Source organism: Capra hircus, chromosome 8 (genome assembly GCF_001704415.2).
Source record: "Capra hircus breed San Clemente chromosome 8, ASM170441v1, whole genome shotgun sequence".
Lineage (NCBI taxonomy): Eukaryota > Metazoa > Chordata > Mammalia > Artiodactyla > Bovidae > Capra > Capra hircus.
Window position 1 is genome coordinate 7,783,642 of NC_030815.1, and position 21,015 is coordinate 7,804,656.

The window sequence follows — 21,015 nt, forward strand, 5'->3', positions numbered from 1 at the left end:
TGTGACTTGTCATGAGGACTGGCTTTGCTGAGCCTCTGCCTCTTCATTTAGAAATTGTGAGTGCATGCGTGCATGTTAAGTCACTTCAGGCATGTCCCACTCTTTGTGACCCTATGGACTGTAGAACGCTAGGCTGTTCTGTCCATGGGATTCTCCAACAAGACTACTGGCGTGGGTTGCCACGCCCTCCTCCAGGGGATCTTCTCGACCCAGGGATCGAACCCGAGTCTCTTATTTCTCTTACACTGGCAGGCAGGTTCTCTACCACTAGCACCATCTGAGAAGCCCAGAAATTGTGAGTAGGATGGTGATATTACTTCCAGAGTTGTAGTGAAGATTAGGTGTCACGTATCAACATACCCAGTTCGAGTCCGCCCCCCACTCCCCAATTCATATGTTGAAGCCCTGGGCCCCAGTGTGACAGTGTTGGAAGGAAGGGCCTTTGGAGATGATTAGATGTTTCGGTCATGGGAGTAGAGCCTTTTGGTGGGATTATTGTCCTTATGGAGGAAAAGAGACCAGAGCACTCTCTCTGCATCAGGTGAGGACACAGAAGGTGGAAGAACCTGTCAGCCAGGAAGAGTGTCCTCACTGGGAACTGAATCAGCACACCACGTCCTTGAACGTGGACTTCCCAGCCTGCAGAACCGTGAGAAATAAATGTTTGTTGTTTAAGCCACTCCGTTTATGGTACTTGCATGGCGGCCTGGGCTGACTAATACCTACTCAGAAAGCTTAGAACAGTGCCTAGCTCACAGGAAAACATCCAATAAATATTAGCATGTATTTATGTTTGGCTCTTTTGAAATAAGAAGTATTGCAAATACTCTTAAATGTTTAAATAATAAGGTGACAGCATACCCACCAGCCAGCATGTAATATAAAACAGCATCAATAGAGCTGAAGCCCGGAATACCTTCCCCAATTGCAGTCTCTCCTTCCTGCCCAGAGTAACCATGCTCCTGAACTTGGTATGTATCATTCCCATGCATTTCTTTATACCCTTACTCCATTTGTAAACAATGAGAATGAGCTGGAGATGCTCCCAAGCCAGGACTGACACACGCCTTCCAGAAGGATTTGGACACAGCATCTAGCTTAGCGCAAAGGGCTGGGCGGCAAGCGTGTCCTCGTTTGTCCCCTCACTCTATGATTTCACCTCCCTGACCTGAGAACAGGCTGCTCTCTCTGTGCTCTGCTTAGCCGCTTAGTCGTGTCGGACTCTTTGCGACCCCATGGGCTGTAGCCTGCCAGGCTCCTCTGTCCATGGGGATTCTCCAGGCAAGAGTACTGGAGTGGGGTGCCATTTCCTCCTCCAGGGGGATCTTCCCAATGCACGGATCGAACCAAGGCCTCCCGCATTGCGGGCAGATTGTTTACCGTCTGAGCCACCAGGGAAGGGAGCCCAGATGATGCTGCTAGCCGGTCGTTAGGTCCGTTAGCCGGGGTCTGTGCCGGTAAGGGACTTGCAGCACCCCGGCTCCCCCTCCAGCTTGGCGCTGACGCCTCCCCTCCTCGCTCTTCCCTGGCAGATGGAGATGCGGCTTCAGGACCAGCAGCTGGCGCGGCAGCTCATGCGCCTGCGCAGTGACATCCACCAGCTGAAGATCGAGCAGACCTGCGACCTCCACCGGCGGATGCTCAACGACGCCACCTACGAGCTCGAGGAGCGCGACGAGCTGTCCGACCTCTTCTGCGACGCTCCTCTCGCCTCCTCCTTCAGTCTTTCTGCACCACTCAAGCTCATCGGGGTCACCAAGATGAACATCAACTCCCGCAGGTTTTCTCTGTGCTGAGAAGCCCTAGACGGGGCGGTGGAGCCAGAACGAGGGCTTGGGAGGTGGACCGGGGGTGTAGGAAGGGAGCTGAGGCCCAGCTACCCCAGTGGGTCTCTCCGGAGGCAGCGTGTCCCCGGGACAAGTGCTCTTGGAGCCCAGCTGTGGAGCCCAGTGTCCCCACGCCTGACCCTGGTTTAATACCCAGAGTCCTGCAGACCGGCCGCTCCATCCGATGTTCAGTGAGACCTCGGTACCCCACGCACACGTCTCATCCCCCCACTCAGTAACCCAGATTCCTGTTTCCCGGAATCACTGGTGCTATGACGTGGGAACCCAAAGTGGGGGGGCAGGGATGGCGAAAGCTGTGATTCTTGCAGAAGGCTTCCCCAAGGACACCGAACCCCAGAAGGGAGGTGATTAGATACGTCATAAGCGCCCATGACATGTCACTGTGCTCTGAGGCTCGCTTCACCCTAAGTGGCTGACTCAGCAACCTCAGCAGGGACCCACCAGCAAAGGAAAATCAAAAGGAACCAACAGGTGGCTCTTGGGGAAGCAGGCCCCACCTGCCGCCAGCGCCTGGGCAAGGTCTTGGACCTTGGTCCCACAGGTGCCAGGTAAATTGTTTCCAGTAAGTGGGGTCCCTCCAGTGTAGCCAGGGTGGAACAGGCAAGACTGTTGCCCGCTCTGGCCACATACACCCGTCCCAACCTCCAAATATCCGCTTTGCTGTCACCCCACAACCTGGGATAGGGAGGGCCTCGGGCTTCCCCGGGGGGGCCAGCAGAGGCCTCCTGGTGGATTCTGACATTGTTACCTCCGTCACCTTCGTGCCCTCTGCAGAAGTTCACCCTGAGCCTCCTCTGAGATTCTGTGCCTGATTTAAACACCTAACTTTAGCTGAATCAGACTGTTACTAACCTATGGCCAGCTTGTTTATAACTGTTTGATTTTTGCCCAAATGGCGAACCAGTGGGTAAGTCAAGTTTGACAGAGGTTCAGAGTTTGGTTTTAAAAGGTTCTCCCTAAGGACAGGTGGGAGAGTCAGCAAGGTGAGGACTGAGACCTCCACAGTTTAGGAAGTTAACCTAGTGGAATACCTTGTGCCTGGGGGTTTTGGGTGTTTGACCCAAAGTCTTTGATCCTTCTAGCCAAGCCCTCTGGTTCACTGAGGAATGCAAGAGGCTAGTGGAGGGGAGGGGAGGGCCCCCGAACCCCGAGGCTCCTCAGCTCTTTAGTGGCTGTAGAATATGGATGTGTTAATTATAATCATTATTAATAATGCCTACACCGATCATGTATCAATGAACTTGAATTCCAAAGATGGTACTAAGGCTTTGCCAAACCGCTGCCAACCTCTCTACTCTCCGCCTCACTCAACCCTGTCACCTCCCAAGTTGAAATTCTGCTTGCCGTCAGCGTTCTGTCGTCGAAGTGAGGTGCTCTATTGCTCTGTCTTCCCTGCTTCGCCCTCCTGTAGTTTTATCAAGGCCCATGCATACTTGCACATGCACACACACACACACACACACACACACACACACACCATGACCCATGCTGGGGAAAGGTTGGTTTCCTCTTGTGGGCTGGGAGTAGGAGTTTGTAAATGATTGGTCCCTGGTTAGACAGAGGATAATTTGGTGTTTCCTTGTGATTTCTAAGAGCCAGAGGGTTTATGCTTCCTTCAAAGATGCTACAACCACCTAGCCAAGATCTGTTTCAAGCTGGCTCTGAGCAGTGGCAGAAGTCTGAGGCCCTGAGGTCCATGGAGAAGGCCTTAGTGGAAGGCCAGGCAGCCCCACTCCTGTCCTCAACCCAGCGATGCCTTTCCTCCGGGGTTCTGTACAGATGCTGCCAAGCCCTACAGAGGCACTCCTGCCAGCCTTCCTCCAGAAGAGCCCTTGAGGTCGTGGGGTATCAGGCTGGCCTGCACACACTCACAGCCACTCTACAGAGACGTGAACATATACACACTCAACCCACACGGGCAAGCCCATCCCATATTCTGGAAGAAAAGTGCCAGACTGGTTATTTTTCTTTCTAGAAACCAGTCATTACAGTCACTGAGAAAGCTGGAATCAACCAAAGCTGAGTGATCTAGCTGAATGGCATCAAGTCAGTTGATGAGTCAACTGGGCAGTTCAGTTGCTCAGTTACCTAATGATTCCTTTCTTTGAGATCAAGACACACACCTTTTGGAATAGGTTAGTTGTCTGAGCTATTGTGCTTAGTTCATCCCAAGAGAATCTTCCTTTGGGATAAGGGAGGAGGGGATCAAGAAGAGAAGCCCAGGGAAAGACAGGTCTGTTTTCTTAGTCACGGTGCAGCATCTGTTAGCAGCCTTATTTCCAAGGTGAAGGCAAACAACTAACCAGGTCAGTTCAGCCCTGTGAAGTCCCTGCCTCGTGTGGTCAAGAGACGTCTGAGTCAGTCACAGCCTAACCTTCCTCACCTCAGAGCAGCCTTCCAGCTCTACCATGTGTATACAGTACTGTTGCAGTTTTACTCATTATCTGCCCATCTCTCTGACACCCCCAAGAACTCCTGGGTTTAAAACTCAAAGTCTCTGTTGACACTGCCAAGCAGGGCAATGTCTGACACCTTCGTGGACTCAGCAGTGATCCCAGAGGCCTGGGGAGCCCGGACGGGCTTGAGATGACCTGCCCCTGCCCCAGGCCTCCTCCCTGTATCAATACCAAGTGCTATTATGTAATCGATGGACAATTTATAATTTTATTTTTTATGATTGTTTCTATATTGCTGTTAGCAAAAGTGAAATTAAAATATTTCAAAAGGACATCTTTATAAAGAGGAGAAGTGTCCTTCCTTTTACCTTGTTCCTGTTACAGCACTCGCCGGGCCAAGCACTGAATTGAAAGGAAGAGAAACAAAGAGGGAGATCAAGAGGGAGTGGGGAGGAGGGTGGGGGGAGGAGGGGCTACAGGATTAGCTGTCCTGCCTTCCTGGTGCCTTCCCTCGCGGAGGGCTGTTTGGTGGTGATGCCATCGGGAGCTTCCCAGCTCAGGAGGTGAAATTAAGATACCCAGCCATTATTCCTGTCTGTGACCGAAGCCGGAGCCGAAGCAAACCCACTGTGTCCCGCGCTGTGTGCTAAGTCGCTTCAGTCCTGTCTGACTCTTTGCGACCCCGTGTAGCCCTCTAGGCTCCTTTGAGATCCTCCAGGTAAGAGCACTGGAGTGCAGGGCCATTTCCTCCTCCGGAGGGCCTTCCCGACCCAGGGCTTGAACCCCAGCCTCTTCCGTCTCTGGCATAGGCAGGCGGGTTCTTTACCACTAGCGCCACCTGGGAAGCCCCTCCCTCTCCTGCATTAAACACTTCAAACGTGACTGGATTCAGAATACTTGGGTCAAACTCAGAGCACAGCTGGATAGTGGACCCACAGGACGTATATTTCAAATCACAACTCCATCATCCAAGCACGTTGCCTCGCATTACTGTCCCGTGTGGAGAATTTGTGTCAGACTCATTCCACATCTCAAGCAGTGGTCCTCAAAATGAAGGCCGCATAAAGCACCACCTGGAGCAGCCGAAGCAAATGCATATTCCCAGGAAATTCCTGGGCTCTGCTCAAGGGTCCTGGTGTGCAGCTCTGACTTAGGGCCTAGGAATCTGTTCTAACAAACACCCCCGTGAGACCAGCATAGGTGGTCCACAGACACTTAGAGAAGCCTGCAAAGGAACAAAGCAGGCAGGGAAGGCATGCTTGATTTACTTTGGGACCTGCTGCGGGACACCCTTTAGATACTTTGGAGGTGAAACCAGCAGGGCCCACTGGTAGCTGGAGACTAAGGCTGGCTCCCTGGTCAGCAGCTGGATGGGGGTTACTGTTTACTGAGATGAGAAAATTTGAGGGGCGCACAAGTCAGGAGATGGGCAACATTAACAGTTCCATCTCAGTTCTGTCATATTTAAATGTCTATCAAACGTCCAAGCAGGAAGTGAGTAGGTGCCAGGCTGCAAGAACTTGGACTTCAGGAAAAGACCAACGTTGGATGCATAAATTGGGGAACCTGGATTTGGGTGTTTGGGTGATATTGAAAAGCACCATACCCAGATAAACTCGTTTAGGAAGAAAGTGTTGACTAAAGTACAACACCCTAGGGACTCCAGCATCTAGGGTTCTGATAGAGAAGGAACAGTCCAAGGAGACTTAGAAAGACCAGCTGGTAAAGTACAGGGGAAAACAGATGAAAGAGGCAAATGTGTCAAGGAGAGTGTTGTCAATATCAACTGCCGTGGAGAAATTAAAGAAAAGGTACACAAAGAGAGAAACAGTGTTTTCAAGCAAGACAGAGCCCATTTGTCCTTTATTACAGCAACAATAGCCCTTTCAGATCAGGGGTAACACAGAAGTCCAGTTGTGTGGGTTGAGGACAAAATGGAAAGTGAAGAAATGGATTCTTTCAAGTTGGTTTGCTGTAAAGGGAGCTGAGAAATAGGAGCGTCATGACTTCAAAGTCATGAAGTCAGGGAAACAATTTTTGGTTTCCTTGAAACAGTGTATAACAAAATAAATGCATAATAAAATAAATGCATAATAGAGTATTAATTGTACATATCATAATAAAGGTGCTGGCATAATATATAATAGAATAAAGGTGCTGACAATCTGTTAGGAAAGAAGAAATGGATGGTGCAAGAGAGAGAAGAAAGTAATTGTAACAGTGAAGTTCTTAAGGAGGAGAGGAGGGGAATGTCAGCGTGTAAGTGGGGGAGCCGGGCTGGGAGGGAAGCAGAGACCCTCCTTTGACTGTCGTGAGAGGGAAGATTGAAGATGAGTGGCTTAAGGAATCTCTGGTCGGAAGAGGAGGAGAGGCCTATTGGATCCTTCCTATTGTCCTTGTAAAACAGGAGAGTGAGTTGGAGTTGGTGGAATGTTGAAGGTCTGGGAAGAAAGTTTTGAAATAATTATCTCATCAAGTGGGCATGTTCATTTACTAGGAAGAGTAGTGGAACCATCCGGCAGTGTTGGCTCCTCGTTTGAAGCTTGTGGCCTTTCAGGGTGATGCAGATCCTGTGAATGAGGTTGTGTGTGTGTGTGTGTGTGTGTGTGTGTGTGTGTGTGTGTGTGTGCCCTCCAGCAATGGCTAGATGCTGCAGCATACACAAAGAGCAGGCACAGTGGTGAGGGGGTGTGCCAGGCAGGTACACGGGAGGATGGGGAAGCACAAGTTACAGTGTTTTGCAAAAGAGCAACCAGTGTTGAATCGAGGAGTCCCAACTGAGTAAGGAGGGAAAAGGGAACACGGAGATACAGCAGTGGAGTGCTGGGACCACAGCTGGAGGTCCAGGTGCCATCTGGGACTCTGCGTGACAGGGCTGGTGGAGAAAGGCTGGACAGGTAATGATCAGGGTGTGGGGACAGTGCAGGTTCGTCTTCCAGAGGCCCAGCCTGACGCTACGTTAGCTGCCTGGTGGCTCTGGCTGAGCGCGTGCTACATGCATAGGCGATGTCGGTCAAAACCGAGAGCCCCGTGCAGACCTCACCCGGCTTATTTAGAAAGGGGCCCTTGTGCTCAGTCGACAGCGTTCCCCTTGGCTTCTCTGCAACAGCAGAGCATCGCTCACTCTAACTGCCTGTCAAAGCCCCGAGTCTGAGACTGTGACGGCTGGGGAAGAGGGGCTGGGGGAGCGCACAGTGGCGGCCCCGCCAGGACGCACAGGCCAAGTACAACCAGGGACCTATCTGATGGGAATCTGATTGGAACCACTCAGACACATGGAAGGTTTCAGACAAGGCTATTTTTAAATACCCCGTTCACAGGCTCAAAGCAAACACTGGTGGAGACAGCTAGGCGGTCTCCGAGGGAAGTTGATTCAGGAAGAGAAACCTCAAACACTGGAGTGCTCTGGACAGTAGTCACCCACACTCACGGCAAAGAGATAAGTCCTTTGGGGATGTTTCCCAACCGGCAGGGACAGGCGCCTATAGTGGGTGGAAATTCCCTGGGAAGTGATCCGGCAAGGCATGGTCCAGCTCTGCAGGACTGGAGTATGTTTATTTCCTAGACCATCTTATCAGACAGGGAGCCCCTCAGTCATGCTTCTTCTAGCCCCTTCCTCCCGACATGGGGACAACTGAAGCCTGAAAAAGGACCCAAGGGACTCTGCCTCCCTTAAGGAAACTCCCTCCCGAGGGGGACCCAGGCACCCACCCACTGCCCTCGAGCCTCACCTGGTCAGGGTGCCCCATCTGGTGGAATGAGACTGAGGCAGAACAAGGGCTCTCCCTCTCCTATCCTGTTGCACCAGTCAGGGTGGGTGGGAAGTGGAATTGTCCCAGCATCCCAAGCTGGGGAGGACTTGACCCAGGGCGTCCGGGCTTACAGAACCTTTGGAAGAGTCAGGCTGTTTTAAGACGTGATTCCCAGAGTTGCTCTGCATTCCAGCAGGCAAACTTTTGGGCTCCGGCAGTACTGGAGTGGGTGATTCTCAAGAGGTCTTCTGTCTGCCTCTCTGCCTGCCGACACCACTGGGTTTTTACTCACACAAACAACCCCCCCCCCCACCAACAGAAGATGGGTGAGTTTCCCACCCCTATCAATTCTTCAGATACCAACTGGGTGTTCTACATCTTAATTTCGACACTGTCCACAAACAAAATGTCGTTCCCTATATCCCCCACTCCCAACCATTGTAGCCTCAGCTCAGCTGTCTATACCTCTCTCTAAGGAAAGACTGAAAGTACCATCCTAAAGACGTGGCATGGTGCCCAGGAAGTGAAAAGGGATGCTCTGAAAGCAGGTTTCTGTTAAATGTTTTCAGCCGCTTCTGTTTCTAGCAGAGGAGACACAGAGTCTTCCTGAGTGGTCCCTTTCAGAAAAGTGGATCCGAGGGACTCACTGACCATCCCCCTGGGGGAGGAGAGCCAGGAGTCTCTGTGCTGTTGGCTGCCTGGGAGGGGTGGGCAAACCACCCACACAAGAAACCTCCTGAAGAAAATGACCTTGACGCCTCTACAGCTTCAAAAGGACCTCTAAGGCTGAATGCCTGGCTCCTTCATAGGAACACAGATGTGCGGTGAGGCGTGCACCGCAGGGGCTGGGACCCAGGAGGAGGTGACCGCACCGCTTCAAGGGACAAAGCAGGGAGCAAGAAGCAGCCTTGGGGAGTGATGAGTCTTAGGGAAGAAGGGACAGGAGAGATTCTTGCCCTGGTGGAATGGAGCTAGAAGTCAGTCATATACCGTCAGAAGAGCATGGCTTTATATCAGCCCCAGGCTGCAGGCGGGGCACACCATATGCTGTCAGAGTCAGGTGGCATTAGCAATCCGAGCACGAGTTTTTTTTTCTCCTGTCCTGCGAACAAAGAAGCAGGTCCAAGAGCCGGAGTGGCTGACCACTGTCACCGTCTGGGTGATGCAGAACTGGGAATGCACCAAGGCCTCCTAACTCATCTTGGCTCTTCCCAGCACCCTCTCTTCCCCGAAGAACCTTGCCTCTGGACTCATACAGAGAAGGAGGTCTGAGAAAACAAATCTGAGAAGTTCTTCCCCTGGTACTGTAAATAATTTTTTTTTTTTTCCAGATTTTTAACATGGAGTTTGGTGTTTCAGATGGTGAAGAATCCACCTGCAGTGTGGGAGACCCAGGTTTGATCCCTGGGTTGGAAAGATCCCCTGGAGAAGGGAATGGCAACCCACTCCAGTATTCTTGCCTGGAGAATCCCATGGACAGAGGAGCCTGGTGGGCTACAGTCCACGGAATCGCAAAGAATCAAACACGACTGAGCGACTAACACTTACTGAGTTAAGGAAATCCTAAAATGCCCCCTGCTGGAGAGACAGAGGAATCTACTAATACGTGGTTTGTTGTCCAAAGACTGTAGCATCGTCAAGAATTTACACCTTGATATTTCCATTTATGATTGTCATCACTGTACATATTTGGTGAAAAATTCGAAGTTCAAATGCTATTTCCATCACTCAAAAACGGAAATCTCTAGTTGGAATACACTGTCACAATTAAATTAAATTCTACCAATACTTCTTAGTATTTGTGCCAGGCAATATGCCAATTCTAGGAAAGCAAGGTGACTGGAAGCTGAAGGTTTATATGGCTCTTTGGTTTTATCCATGCCATCTCAACAGAGATTCATGTTTTGTGTCAATTTTAGAAATCTGTATGACCTTGGGATAAGCAAAGATCTTTTAATATAAAAACGCAAAAAAAAAACCCCAAACCAAAAAATTTTAACAAATTGGACTTTATCAAAATGTAAAACTTCTGATCTTTGAGAAGAGATTGCTTATGGAAAAATGAAGCACAAACTGGGAGAAAGTATTCTCAATATATATATCTGACAAAGAACTTGTAGCCAGAAAATTTTAAAAAAGCTTCTTAGAACTCAGTAATAAAAAGACAACTTAATTTTTTAATGTGCAAAAAAATTCCTTCACAGGAAAACAAGTGGCCAGCAAGCATGTGAAAAGATGCTCAACACCACCTGTCATCAGGGAAATGAAAACTAAACCCACAATGGTGCACCACTTCCCAGGCTCCCCAGGGGGCGCTAGTGGTACAGAACCTGCCTGCCGATGCAAGAGACGTAAGAGATGCGGGCTCAGTCCCTGGCTTGGGAAGATCCCCTGGAGGAGGGCATGGCAACCCACTCCAGCATTCCTGCCTGGAGAATCCCCGTGGACAGAGGAGCCTGGCAGGCTACAGCCCATGGAGTCGCAAAGAGTCGGACACGACTGAAACTACATAGCACGCATGCGTACCGCTTCACGCCCGTGAGAAACACTAAAAAAGACTAGTAACACGAACTGTTGATGATGTGGAGCAAACTCATATGTTGCCCCCAGGAGGTTCAGCTGGTTATTTCTCTGAATCGAGTGCCCGCCGTGCCTACACACGGTTACAATCGTTGCAGAGAGCCTTTCATATCCACACGGGACTGTGTGGTCTGTGACCAGACGTCTTCACAGTACTCCCATTCACTCTTGGCTTAGTTATTATTGTTGCCTTCATCACTACAGAAAAGGAGACTGAGGCTCAGAAATCAGTGATTTATTTTTTTTAGGACCACGTAGAAGATGATAGACCCGGGATTCAAGTTCAAGTGCCAAGGAACTTTGTTTTCTGAGTTCAGTCACCTCTTGTGCCCCAGAAAATGTGACTCAGTTACTATGTTAATTAATTGAAATCACAGTGAGTAATAGCATATCAATAACAGTAACAGATCTAAGAAGTAGATCTAGGCTGTGACATTCATGTTCTTGCTCAGAGCAGTCCACACGTGTTTTTCGAAGGATAGAATGACTATAACACCGACTGTTGTGTTTAACAATGCTTTATTTATGAGTATTTCAACAAATACTCTGTGGTGGGGAGGCATTGTTAGGAACGTGGCATTCAGAAAGGATTAAGACACAGTCCTGGCCTTCCAGGAACTTAAAAGCCAGTGTTAAACCCTGTTCAGCTCAGGACTGTTTTCTCCTGTGTGTGGTCCTCACACCACCTGTTGCTTCCTACCGAAATCCCATCAGCTCCTAGTGACTCACAGAATGGGCACAAGCTAGGGCACCATGTCTGGACTGTCTTGTTTTCCAAGAAGTATAATGGCATTTTCCAAAGGGTGCTGATGCTCAGAGTAGGAAAGAGCAATTTAAATCAGAGCTGGCTTGCAGGATCCAGAACACACAGCACCGTTTTTAATAGGTCTGTCAGCCTCCAGCCTGACAGCCCTAGCCTGCTTGAGAACTGGTAATGTTAGAGTTTTGACATGCTCTTTAACATAATTATAAAATCTGATAAGTCAAGCAAACACAGGTCTTTTTTGCCTTTTTTCACAAGTTTTAAAACAACTCTTTTATCAGTTCAGTTCAGTTCAGTCGCTCAGTCGTGTCCGACTCTTTGCAACCCCATGTCCATCACCACCTCCCAGAGTTCACTCAGACTCACGCCCATCGAGTCAGTGATGCCATCCAGCCATCTCATCCTCTGTCGTCCCCTTCTCCTCCTGCCCCCAATCCCTCCCAGCATGAGTCTATTCCAATGAGTCAACTCTTTGCATGAGGTGGCCAAAGTACTGGAGTTTCAGCTTCAGCATCATTCCCTCCAAAGAAATCCCAGGGCTGATCTCCTTCAGAATGGACTGGGTGGATCTCCTTGCCATCCAAGGGACTCTCAAGAGTCTTCTCCAACACCGCAGTCGGAAAGCATCAATGTTTCGACACTCAGCTTTCTTCCCAGTCCAACTCTCACATCCATACGTGACCACAGGGAAAACCATAGCCTATAAATCATCGCATACACCTCCAACCATAAGCATCTCTCTGGAAAGGAGGTGGTGTAGGTTGGGGCGCTTCTGTGGTGCGTGCCTTTTGTTTGCACATGGCCTGCTTTTTGAGGGCAGGGGAAGGAAGGCAAAGGCAGTCATTCTTCTTTCCCGTGCTGAGCAGCATTCTCATGAAGGCCACCTTGGTTTTGCACATCTCGATCTTCTTTAAAGGTTTGGCACGTTCATTTGTGGAGTGAATGACAGTGAGTACGCTTTCCCTGCCCACATTTGGTTGTCCAAACGAGCCCCTCTATCAGCTCTTTTAGCTTCCCAGATGGCTTAGTGGTAAAGAATCTGCCTGCCAGTGCAGGAGATGCGGGTTTGGTCCCTAGGTTGGGATGATTCCCTGGAGGAAGAAATGGCACCCACTCCAGTATTCCTTCCTGGAGAATCCCATGGACAGAGGAGCCTGGTGGGCTACAGCCCATGGGGTCGTGGAGTTGGACGGACTGAGCACACACATCACACAGGCTCCTTCACGTGCCCCTGTTCATATTTACGGGCATGGTTTATGCTCATCTTTATGAGCTGAAGCCCCCTCCCAACTTACCAATTGAAATTCAGCTGCAGCCTCTCCTCTATAAATGAGTTCCCCATGTGCTCTGAAAATATTATTTAGCAGCAGATGGCCATGTAAGTCAAATGCAAATCAAATCAGCAAAATGTATTCTATCTATATCAAAATAAACTAATAGAGCTGCTATAATGACATATCAAGAATATAAAATGACGGAGAAAATAAATCAATAAATCATTTTAGCAGTTTCATCATTTTAGCAGTTTCAAGTACTGATCTTTTAAAGTTTTCACCATTTTTTTTTGACTGGCAAGCTGTCACCTGCTAGATGAAACTGTAATTGTCTGAACCATAATTTGACTTACAGAATCATATCAAACTCTCAACCATGGTCCCCAAACCATAATTTGACTTACAGAATCATATCAAACTCTCAACCATGATATTTGGTAGGTGACTTTCATCCTAAGTAAACATCTCAGTATAAATGGTTTCATTTTGCATGCTGAATCCTCTACTGAACTAAGTAATTTCACTAAAGAATTTCTTAGCCGTTATAGTACTGCTTGATACTTCTATTTATTCAATATTTCTGTTACCAACTAAGTCATAAAAATGTTTATTGAAATGTCCTATTAAAGAATTGGTTTAATTTTTATCAACTTATGTTCACCTGCAACCCATGACGTTTCGTGGATATCAATCAGCCATGTGGATGGAACTTCCATGATGGTTTTCACTTTTGTCATCAAATGTGCATTTATACATAATGTATTTAAAAATGAATAATTTTCTCTTACAATTGATGCTTCATTACTTTAAATATTCTTTATTTTTTCTTTATACCTATTTATATATGACCTATATCTTCACTGGACTTCCCTAGTAGCTCAGCTGGTAAAGAATCCTCCTACAAGGTAGAAGACCCAGTTTCAACTCCTGGGTCAGGAAGATCTGCTGGAGAAGAGATAGGCTACCCATGCCAATATTCTGGGGCTTTCCTGGTGGCTTAGCTGGTAAAGAATCCACCTGCAATGAGGGAGATCTGGGTTTGATCCCTGGGTTGGGAAGATCCCCTGGAGAAGGGAACAGCTACCCACTCCAGGATTCTGGCCTGGAGAATTCAGTCATGGGGTTGCAAGGAGTCAGACTGAGTGACTCTCACTTTTATATTTTTCATTATCTCATCTTTTCTCATTATCTTCTGCTTCTCTTTCTTACTTTCTATATTTAGGTTTATAAGTGTGACAGCTCTATCATTCATCAGAATAATTTTTCAGCTTTAAGAACTGAAATATTTCTTTCTTATAAAACAAGACAAAGTTTTGAGGTATGTTAGAATATTATTTACTTGAATCAAGTCTTTAATTTGTCTGCTAGAATATTATTTATTGATACTTAAGCCAAGTTTCTAATTAAAATTTTTTTCCCAAATATTTAACCACTCCCATTTCAGTTTCCTGCTCTATAGGAATTATCTAAGTTTCACGTTTAAATATAAAGTCCTCAGCTGTTTAAGCCCCACACTCCTTTCCCTCTGTAGGTAATCTGATTACCACTCAATACTCAGAATCACAGAGCCAGACCATCTGTGCCCTTGACTCTTGCAATGGGCACTATGGGAAAGGACCAGCCCTAGATACCCGGCACCTGGATGTGCCTCTTCTGGGCCCGGATGCCCTCAGACCTGTTCCCCACGCTTTCCCTGCTCTGCTGTGTATCGAAGGGGCAGCCTGCAGCCTGCAAACCCCCTTCTCGGCTGTCAGCTGTGTTCAGCCCGATGGGAGGTGCTGGTGGGGATGGAAATTCAGGAGAAGAAGAGAAACCAGGGTGTTTCATCCCTCCCTCTGGCAGCATGTCCAACAGCATCTCCATATCGTCTGGAGTTCCAGCACTGCCATGCAAGCCCCTGGCTCTTGTACCTACCATCGCCTCCTCCTCTCTCTCAGCCCAGGGATGGAGGGCCTGCTCCTGGACTTACATGGCCCCTGGTGATTCAGAACCTCTCCATCCCCTGGGGAACCGAGTTCCTGCATGAAATCTCCTTTGCTATCCCAGTTAACCTTTGGCTGATGTGTTGCAATTTCAAAGCCCAGTGACAACATCCTGTGGGGAGGCGCTGTCCCCTCTCCCGCTGGCCATAGGCTTTCCCTTCAATACCTCCCGTGGCTTGGATCTGCCCGTTGCCAGCTCTTCTCAGCTCTGATTTCAGCAACATCTTTTTGTTTGTGGCTTGAACTTTCATATGGAGGAAGAAACTACGTCATGGAAAACTGCTCACACTGCCCATCCCTGCTCTGCCAAGAGCCAGCTGTTAAACACAGGCCAACACGCCCCTGGTGGAGATCAGGATGAGCTAGTGCAGTGAACGCTTGTCTACTGACTGCTGACAGAGCAGAGGGCTTCTCTGTGGAGGTGGGTGTCCAGCCTTAGAGGAGAGCTGGCCCCACATGAAGATGACTAGAGAGCCTGGCTAGCTTCTGAGTCCGGAGCAGGGCTGTGTTAGGGTGAGGGGAGGGAGGAACTCAGCTCAGGCACAAAATGTTAGGGGCATCAGGAACCTCAGTAATCAAGACAACTGGTATTTTTAACACAATATTTTTAAAGGTCAAAATCAATGCCCCCAAGCTCTATATGAAGAAGATAACAACATTTTTAGTGAAGACAGGATTGAACACACAGTGATTGAGATCACACTGAGGTGAAGAAGGTTAAGTCATGCAATATCCATCTTGGTCAGGTTTTGATCATTTTTTCACATGGACTCTTTTGTATTAATTTTGATTTTTTTTTAAAATTCATGACTTTCCACTTGGCAATGATTTCTTGACTACAACACCAAAAGCACAGATGACCAAACAAAAAAAGATAAAGTTCATCAGAAGTAAAGGACATGATCAACAGATGAGAGAAACTAGGAGAATGGCAGAAAATATTTGCAACTTACATATCTGATAAGAGATTAATATCCAGAATATTTAAAGAGCTCCTAAAACTCAATAACAAAACCCGCAACAACCATATGAGCATTGGGCTTAAACTTCTCTGCAAGAAGATATACAAATGGTCAATAAGCACATGGAAAGATGCTCAACATCACTAAATATTAGAAAAATGTAAATCAAAACTGCATTGAACCACAACCTCATACCTATGAGGATGCTGCTGCTGCTGCTGCTGCTGCTAAGTCACTTCAGTCGTGTCCAACTCTGTGCAGCTACAGAGATGGCAGCCCACCAGGCTCCCCCGTCCCTGGGATTCTCCAGGCAAGAACACTGGAGTGGGTTGCCATCTCCTTCTCCAGTGCGTGAAAGTGAAAAGTGAAAGTGAAGTCACTCAGTCATGTCCCACTCTTAGTGACCCCATGGACTGCAGCCCACCAGACTCTTCCGTCCATGGGATTTTCCAGGCGAGAGTACTGGAGTGGGGTGCCAGTGCCTTCTCTGCATGCATTGCTAGTGGGAATGAAACATAGTATGTTACCTTCTATGTAACAGCAGTTACAACTGCTGTGAAAGACAGTATGGACGTTCCTCAAAAATTTGAAAATAGAACTGCCAGATGGCCCAGCAATTGCACTTCTGGGTGTTTAACTAAAAGAATTTAAAGCGGGGACTCAAACAGATGTTTGTATGCTCAGCATTATTTATAAGCGCTCCCACGTGAAGTAAGCCAGGTGTCCACTGATGCAGGAACAGAAAATCAAAATATGGTCTCTCACACAGCAGAATACTCTCCAGCCTTTTAAAAGGATGGAGATTCTAGCACAGGCTGCAATATGGATGAACCCTGAAGACACTATACTAAGCAGAATAAGCCAGTCACAAAGGGGCGAATACTGTGTGATTCCACTTCCGTGAGGTACCTGGAGGAGTCGAATGCATACATACAGACAGAAAGTAGAACGGAGGTCGCAAGCGGCGGGAGGAGCGGGGAACGGGGTTGTAGTTTAGTTTCAGTTTTGCAAGATGAAAAGAGCTGGGCAGTGAATGATGCTGACAGCTGCACAGCATTGCGAGTGTACCTAACGCCAGTGAACTGTACACGTAAAAATGACCAGGACGGCAAATTTCATGTTATGTGCATTTTGCCAGAACCTTTTCTTAATTAGGGGAAAAAAGCAAGGTGCAAACCAGTGAGCATATAATTGGTTACTCATGTTACATGGAGGGAGGAGGGGCAAGACTCCAGTATTTTATTTGCATTTTCAAAGCTCTGAAAAGATGCCTAAGAAACTAAAAATAAACTTCACCCTGCAGGGCTTGGGTGGGAACTGGGCAGATGGAAGGCAAGGTGGGTGTGACCTCTGTCACGTAAGAGGTTCTCATTCTATATAAACAAGTCTCGGAAATTCCCAGGTGCTTATGGAAAAGCAGGAATCAGATTTGAAGGTTGCATAATGGCCATGTGGCCGCCTATGACTGCTAACTCTTTCTAGTGGGGTTTACCTTGACCTGCCATTGATCAGTGCCTTGTTATCGGTCTCATCTCACCTGAAACCCGGCATGAACCTCAGACCAACCAGCAGAGCATTTTCTTCTGGAAGCAGCCCAGCTCTCTTGAGAGCAAGGGGCCCTGAAGCCCCTGGGACCCTTCCCGCTGGGGGGAAGGTCCATCCTTTCCCTGGGCTTTCTGTCACTCCCACGGATGCTCTCTCATTGGTGATCTGGAAGGGCCAGGCCTGCTTGCCAAGCTCTCTGTGTTTCAGGAAGACTCAAGGATGCTAGGCACAGTCGGGGGACCTGAGGACAGATGCCTGTGGGCCGGGCTCCCCTTCAGCTCTCCTCCATGCTCCCTGCTCAGGGAGTTCTGGCTCTGGGTCCATGCCTCGCCCTGCCCACCTCACTTTGGCCTGGGCCTCAGCGTGCCCCGTTCCCATGCAGGAGCCCTGCTCCTTAGTCCCATTCTGCAGTCAGATACGCATGGGTTTGAATTCTGGCTCTCCTGCTTACGATCTGTGTGACCCTGGGGGAGGTAGTTAACCTACCTGAACCTCCTGCCTAAGACAGGGACAGTAAGAAAGTACCATGGACATGCGTGGTCTCCTGCTGGGAGGCCATGGTCCACACTGGCTTCGGGCTCCGGCATGGTTCTGCCTCTTGAGCTGGCTGGTGGCCACACAGGACTTTGCTTTATAATTATTTCTTAAACTGGACTTTGAATTGCATGCACTTTCCTATAGATACGTTCTTCCATACAGTTTCCCCTATTATACAGAGTGAAGTAAACCAGAAAGAAAAACAGCAATACGGTATGCTGTTGCTGCTGCTGCTGCTGCTGCTAAGTCGGTTCAGTCGTGTCAACTCTGTGTGACCCCATAGACGGCAGCCCACCAGGCTCCCCCGTCCCTGGGATTCTCCAGGCAAGAACACTGGAGTGGGTTGCCATTTCCTTCCCTAATGCATGAAAGTGAAAAGGGAAAGTGAAGTCACTTAGTCGTGTCCGACTCCTAATGACCCCATGGACTGCAGCCTACCAGGCTCCTCCGTCCATGGGATTTTCCAGGCAAGAGTACTGGAGTGGGGTGCCATTGCCTTCTGCAGCAATACAGTATACTAACTCATATACATGGAATTTGGAAAATGGTAGCGATAACCCTGTATGCGAGACAGCAAAAGAGACACAGATGTATAGAACAGTCTTTTGGACTCTGTGGGAGAGGGCGAGGGTGGGATGGTTTGGGAGAATGGCATTGAAACATGTATATTATCATATGTGAAATGAATCGCCAGTCCAGGTTCGATGCAGGATACAGGATGCTCAGGGCTGGTGCACTGGGACGACCCAGAGGGATGGGATGGGGAAGGAGGTGGGAGAGGGGTTCAGGATGGGGAACACGTGTACACCGTGGCAGATTCACATCAATGTATGGCAAAAACCAATACAATACTGTAAAGTAATTAGCCTCCAATTAAAATAAATAAATTTATATTTTTTAAAAAAGAATAAAAAAATAAATAAAAAGTAAAGCTATAGAAACAATATCAGGTGCTGAATAAATGCTAGTTTAGTTACCCCTACCCCCATAACATTTCAGTTCTCATCTTTTTTAAAAATCCTTTGACTCTCAACTATCACAGATCTCTCTCCCTTTCCAGCCAAGCTCCTAAAATTGCTGATGTGAACCTGCCCCTCTGCTCCTCTCTCCCGCGGCCTTTCTCTGAGCTGCTGTGGGTGTTGGGCCGCGCCTGGACAGATCTGATCACCCACTGGGTTTCTGAGGGGCTGGACCACCGCTGGCCACGTGGTCATGGGCAGGTGGGCGGGGGCTGGATCTCCTTCCCCACCTCAGGGAGCGCCCTTCCGACACTGGTCAACCTCGTCCCAGTGCACAAGGGCACTGCCTGGGCACAGTCCCAGGTGTGAGGTTCTGTAAATGATCCAAAGCAATACCTTGCACCAGTGTTGCTGTTCAGTCACTCAGTCATGTCCAAATCTCTGTGACCCCGTAGACTGCGGCACGCCGGGCTTCCTTGACCTTCACTATCTCCCTGAGTTTGTGCAAACTCATGTCTATTGAGTCAGTGATGCCATCCAACCATCTCATCCTTTGTCACCCCCTTCTCCTCCTGCCCTCAATCTTTCCCAGCATCAGGGTCTTTTCCAATAAGTAGGCTCTTCGCATCAGGTGGCCAAAGTATTGGAGCTTCAGCTTCAGCATCAGTCCTTCCAATGAATATTCAGGGTTGATTTCCTTTAGGATTGACTGGTTTGATCTCCTTGCTGTCCAAGGGACTCTTAAGAGTCTTCTCCAACACCTTAGTTCAAAGGCAAAAATTCTTCTGGGAGTAATTCATCCATTTGAGGAAATACACTGCTTTCCCAGCTCCATACCTGGAACCTCCATTCCAGAGCCAGGAGGAAAGCTCCAGAAAAAGAAGTCTTATCCACCAATAACCCACTACACACCAGGATCTTCTCAAACACCAGCCTATGCAATTCGTCTTCCAGTCCTACAAACTGGGCACTGTGATTGTCCACATTTTGCAGGCGAGGACACTGAGGCTCAGAGGAGGTGAGTAACTTGCAGTGGGTCACCTGTGTGGGAGGGTGGAGACAGGATTTGCAACCACGACTGTGTGTCTCCCTTGACCACACCTTTTCTGGGATCAAGCTTACCAGCATTTCTCCAAAATGTCCGTGTGCCTGAGAGTTGCCTGGGTTCCTGTTAATTCTGACTCACAGGTCTGTGACCTCTGAGTCTGCATTTCTAACAAGCTCCCAGGGATGGTGCTGCAGCTGGTGGACCTCACTTTGAGTAGCAAGACAGGAGAACAGGCAGAATCAAGCATACATGTAACCCAGAGAGTCACTGGGGTCTCCCTGGTTTAAGGGTGCATCAGCTAAACTGGTACTCTTGCCTGGAAAATCCCATGGATGGAGGAGCCTGGTGGGCTGCAGTCCACGGGGTCGCTAAGAGTCAGACATGACTGAGCGACTTCACTTTCACTTTTCACTTTCATGCATTGGAGAAGGAAATGGCAACCCACTCCAGTGTTCTTGCCTGGAGAATCCCAGGGACGGGGGAGCCTGGTGGGCTGCCGTCTATGGGGTCGCACAGAGTCGGACCCGACTGAAGCGACTCAGCAGCAGCAGCAGTGGCTAAACTGGATGGACTGAATGTTTGTGTCTCCCCAAAATTCATGTTGAATCCTAACCCAGGTTGTGAGGGGATGAGGAGATGGGGCCTCTGGGAGGTGATTAGGTTAAGAGGGTGAGCCATCATAGAGGGGAATTAGTGTCCTTATTAAAGAGGACCCCTCCGAGGGACCCCTTGCCTCCACCACATGAGGACACAGCGAGAAGACGGCTGTCTATGAGCCAGCACGCAGCGAAAAGCCCTGGGTGGAGATTTTCAGCCTGCCCTTCCAGGATGCGCCTTTCCCACACTTTCTACTGATGCCCCGCTCGGGTGTTTTTGTTCACAGTCATACTTGCAGACTAGTTCAGGGTTCAGGTCGCTTTCTGATCAGAGGTGAGGAACTGGTAGCCTCCACTCTCTGTTTGATCTAAACTGAGGTTGCTGGGTTGCATCTACCCCCAATGTCACCTTTTCTGACCTGGTTAATTGTTCTCATTTCCCAGCCACAACCAGCATAGCTTTCCTCCTTCCCGCTTGTGAAATTAATTGCACAAAGAATGAGAAGTCAAGGCCTTTCATGTTTCTAAGTTCCTTAGCTACGATTTTTGCCATAAACTACTCCTGTAATAACTGGCTCAGCCAGCCTGACCCGATTTCCCCAATGCACAGCCCGTACTTCTTGACAGATGCCCTCTGAGTCTTAACCATGTGCAGAACTTGCTTCTTTCTTCCGGGGTTACACAGCAGGAACACTGGCGTGGCATCTTTGCAAATCGCTATTGTATGACATGGTGCTGGCACGGAGATGGAGGCCTTGGCTGCTTTGACAGCAC

General features: G+C 48.7%; 1 protein-coding gene across 4 annotated transcripts in view; it reads left to right on the forward strand.

The window, feature by feature from the left end:
• The window catches only part of FAM167A (family with sequence similarity 167 member A), a 30,438-nt gene extending 25,863 nt beyond the window's left edge, over positions 1-4,575 (forward strand). For all 4 annotated transcript variants that reach the window (XM_018051838.1, XM_018051839.1, XM_018051837.1 and 1 more), the window contains one exon: positions 1,533-4,575. In XM_018051838.1, coding sequence (XP_017907327.1) covers positions 1,533-1,796 — 264 coding nt within the window. In that variant the 3' untranslated portion in view covers positions 1,797-4,575. The remainder of the gene's footprint in view (positions 1-1,532) is intronic.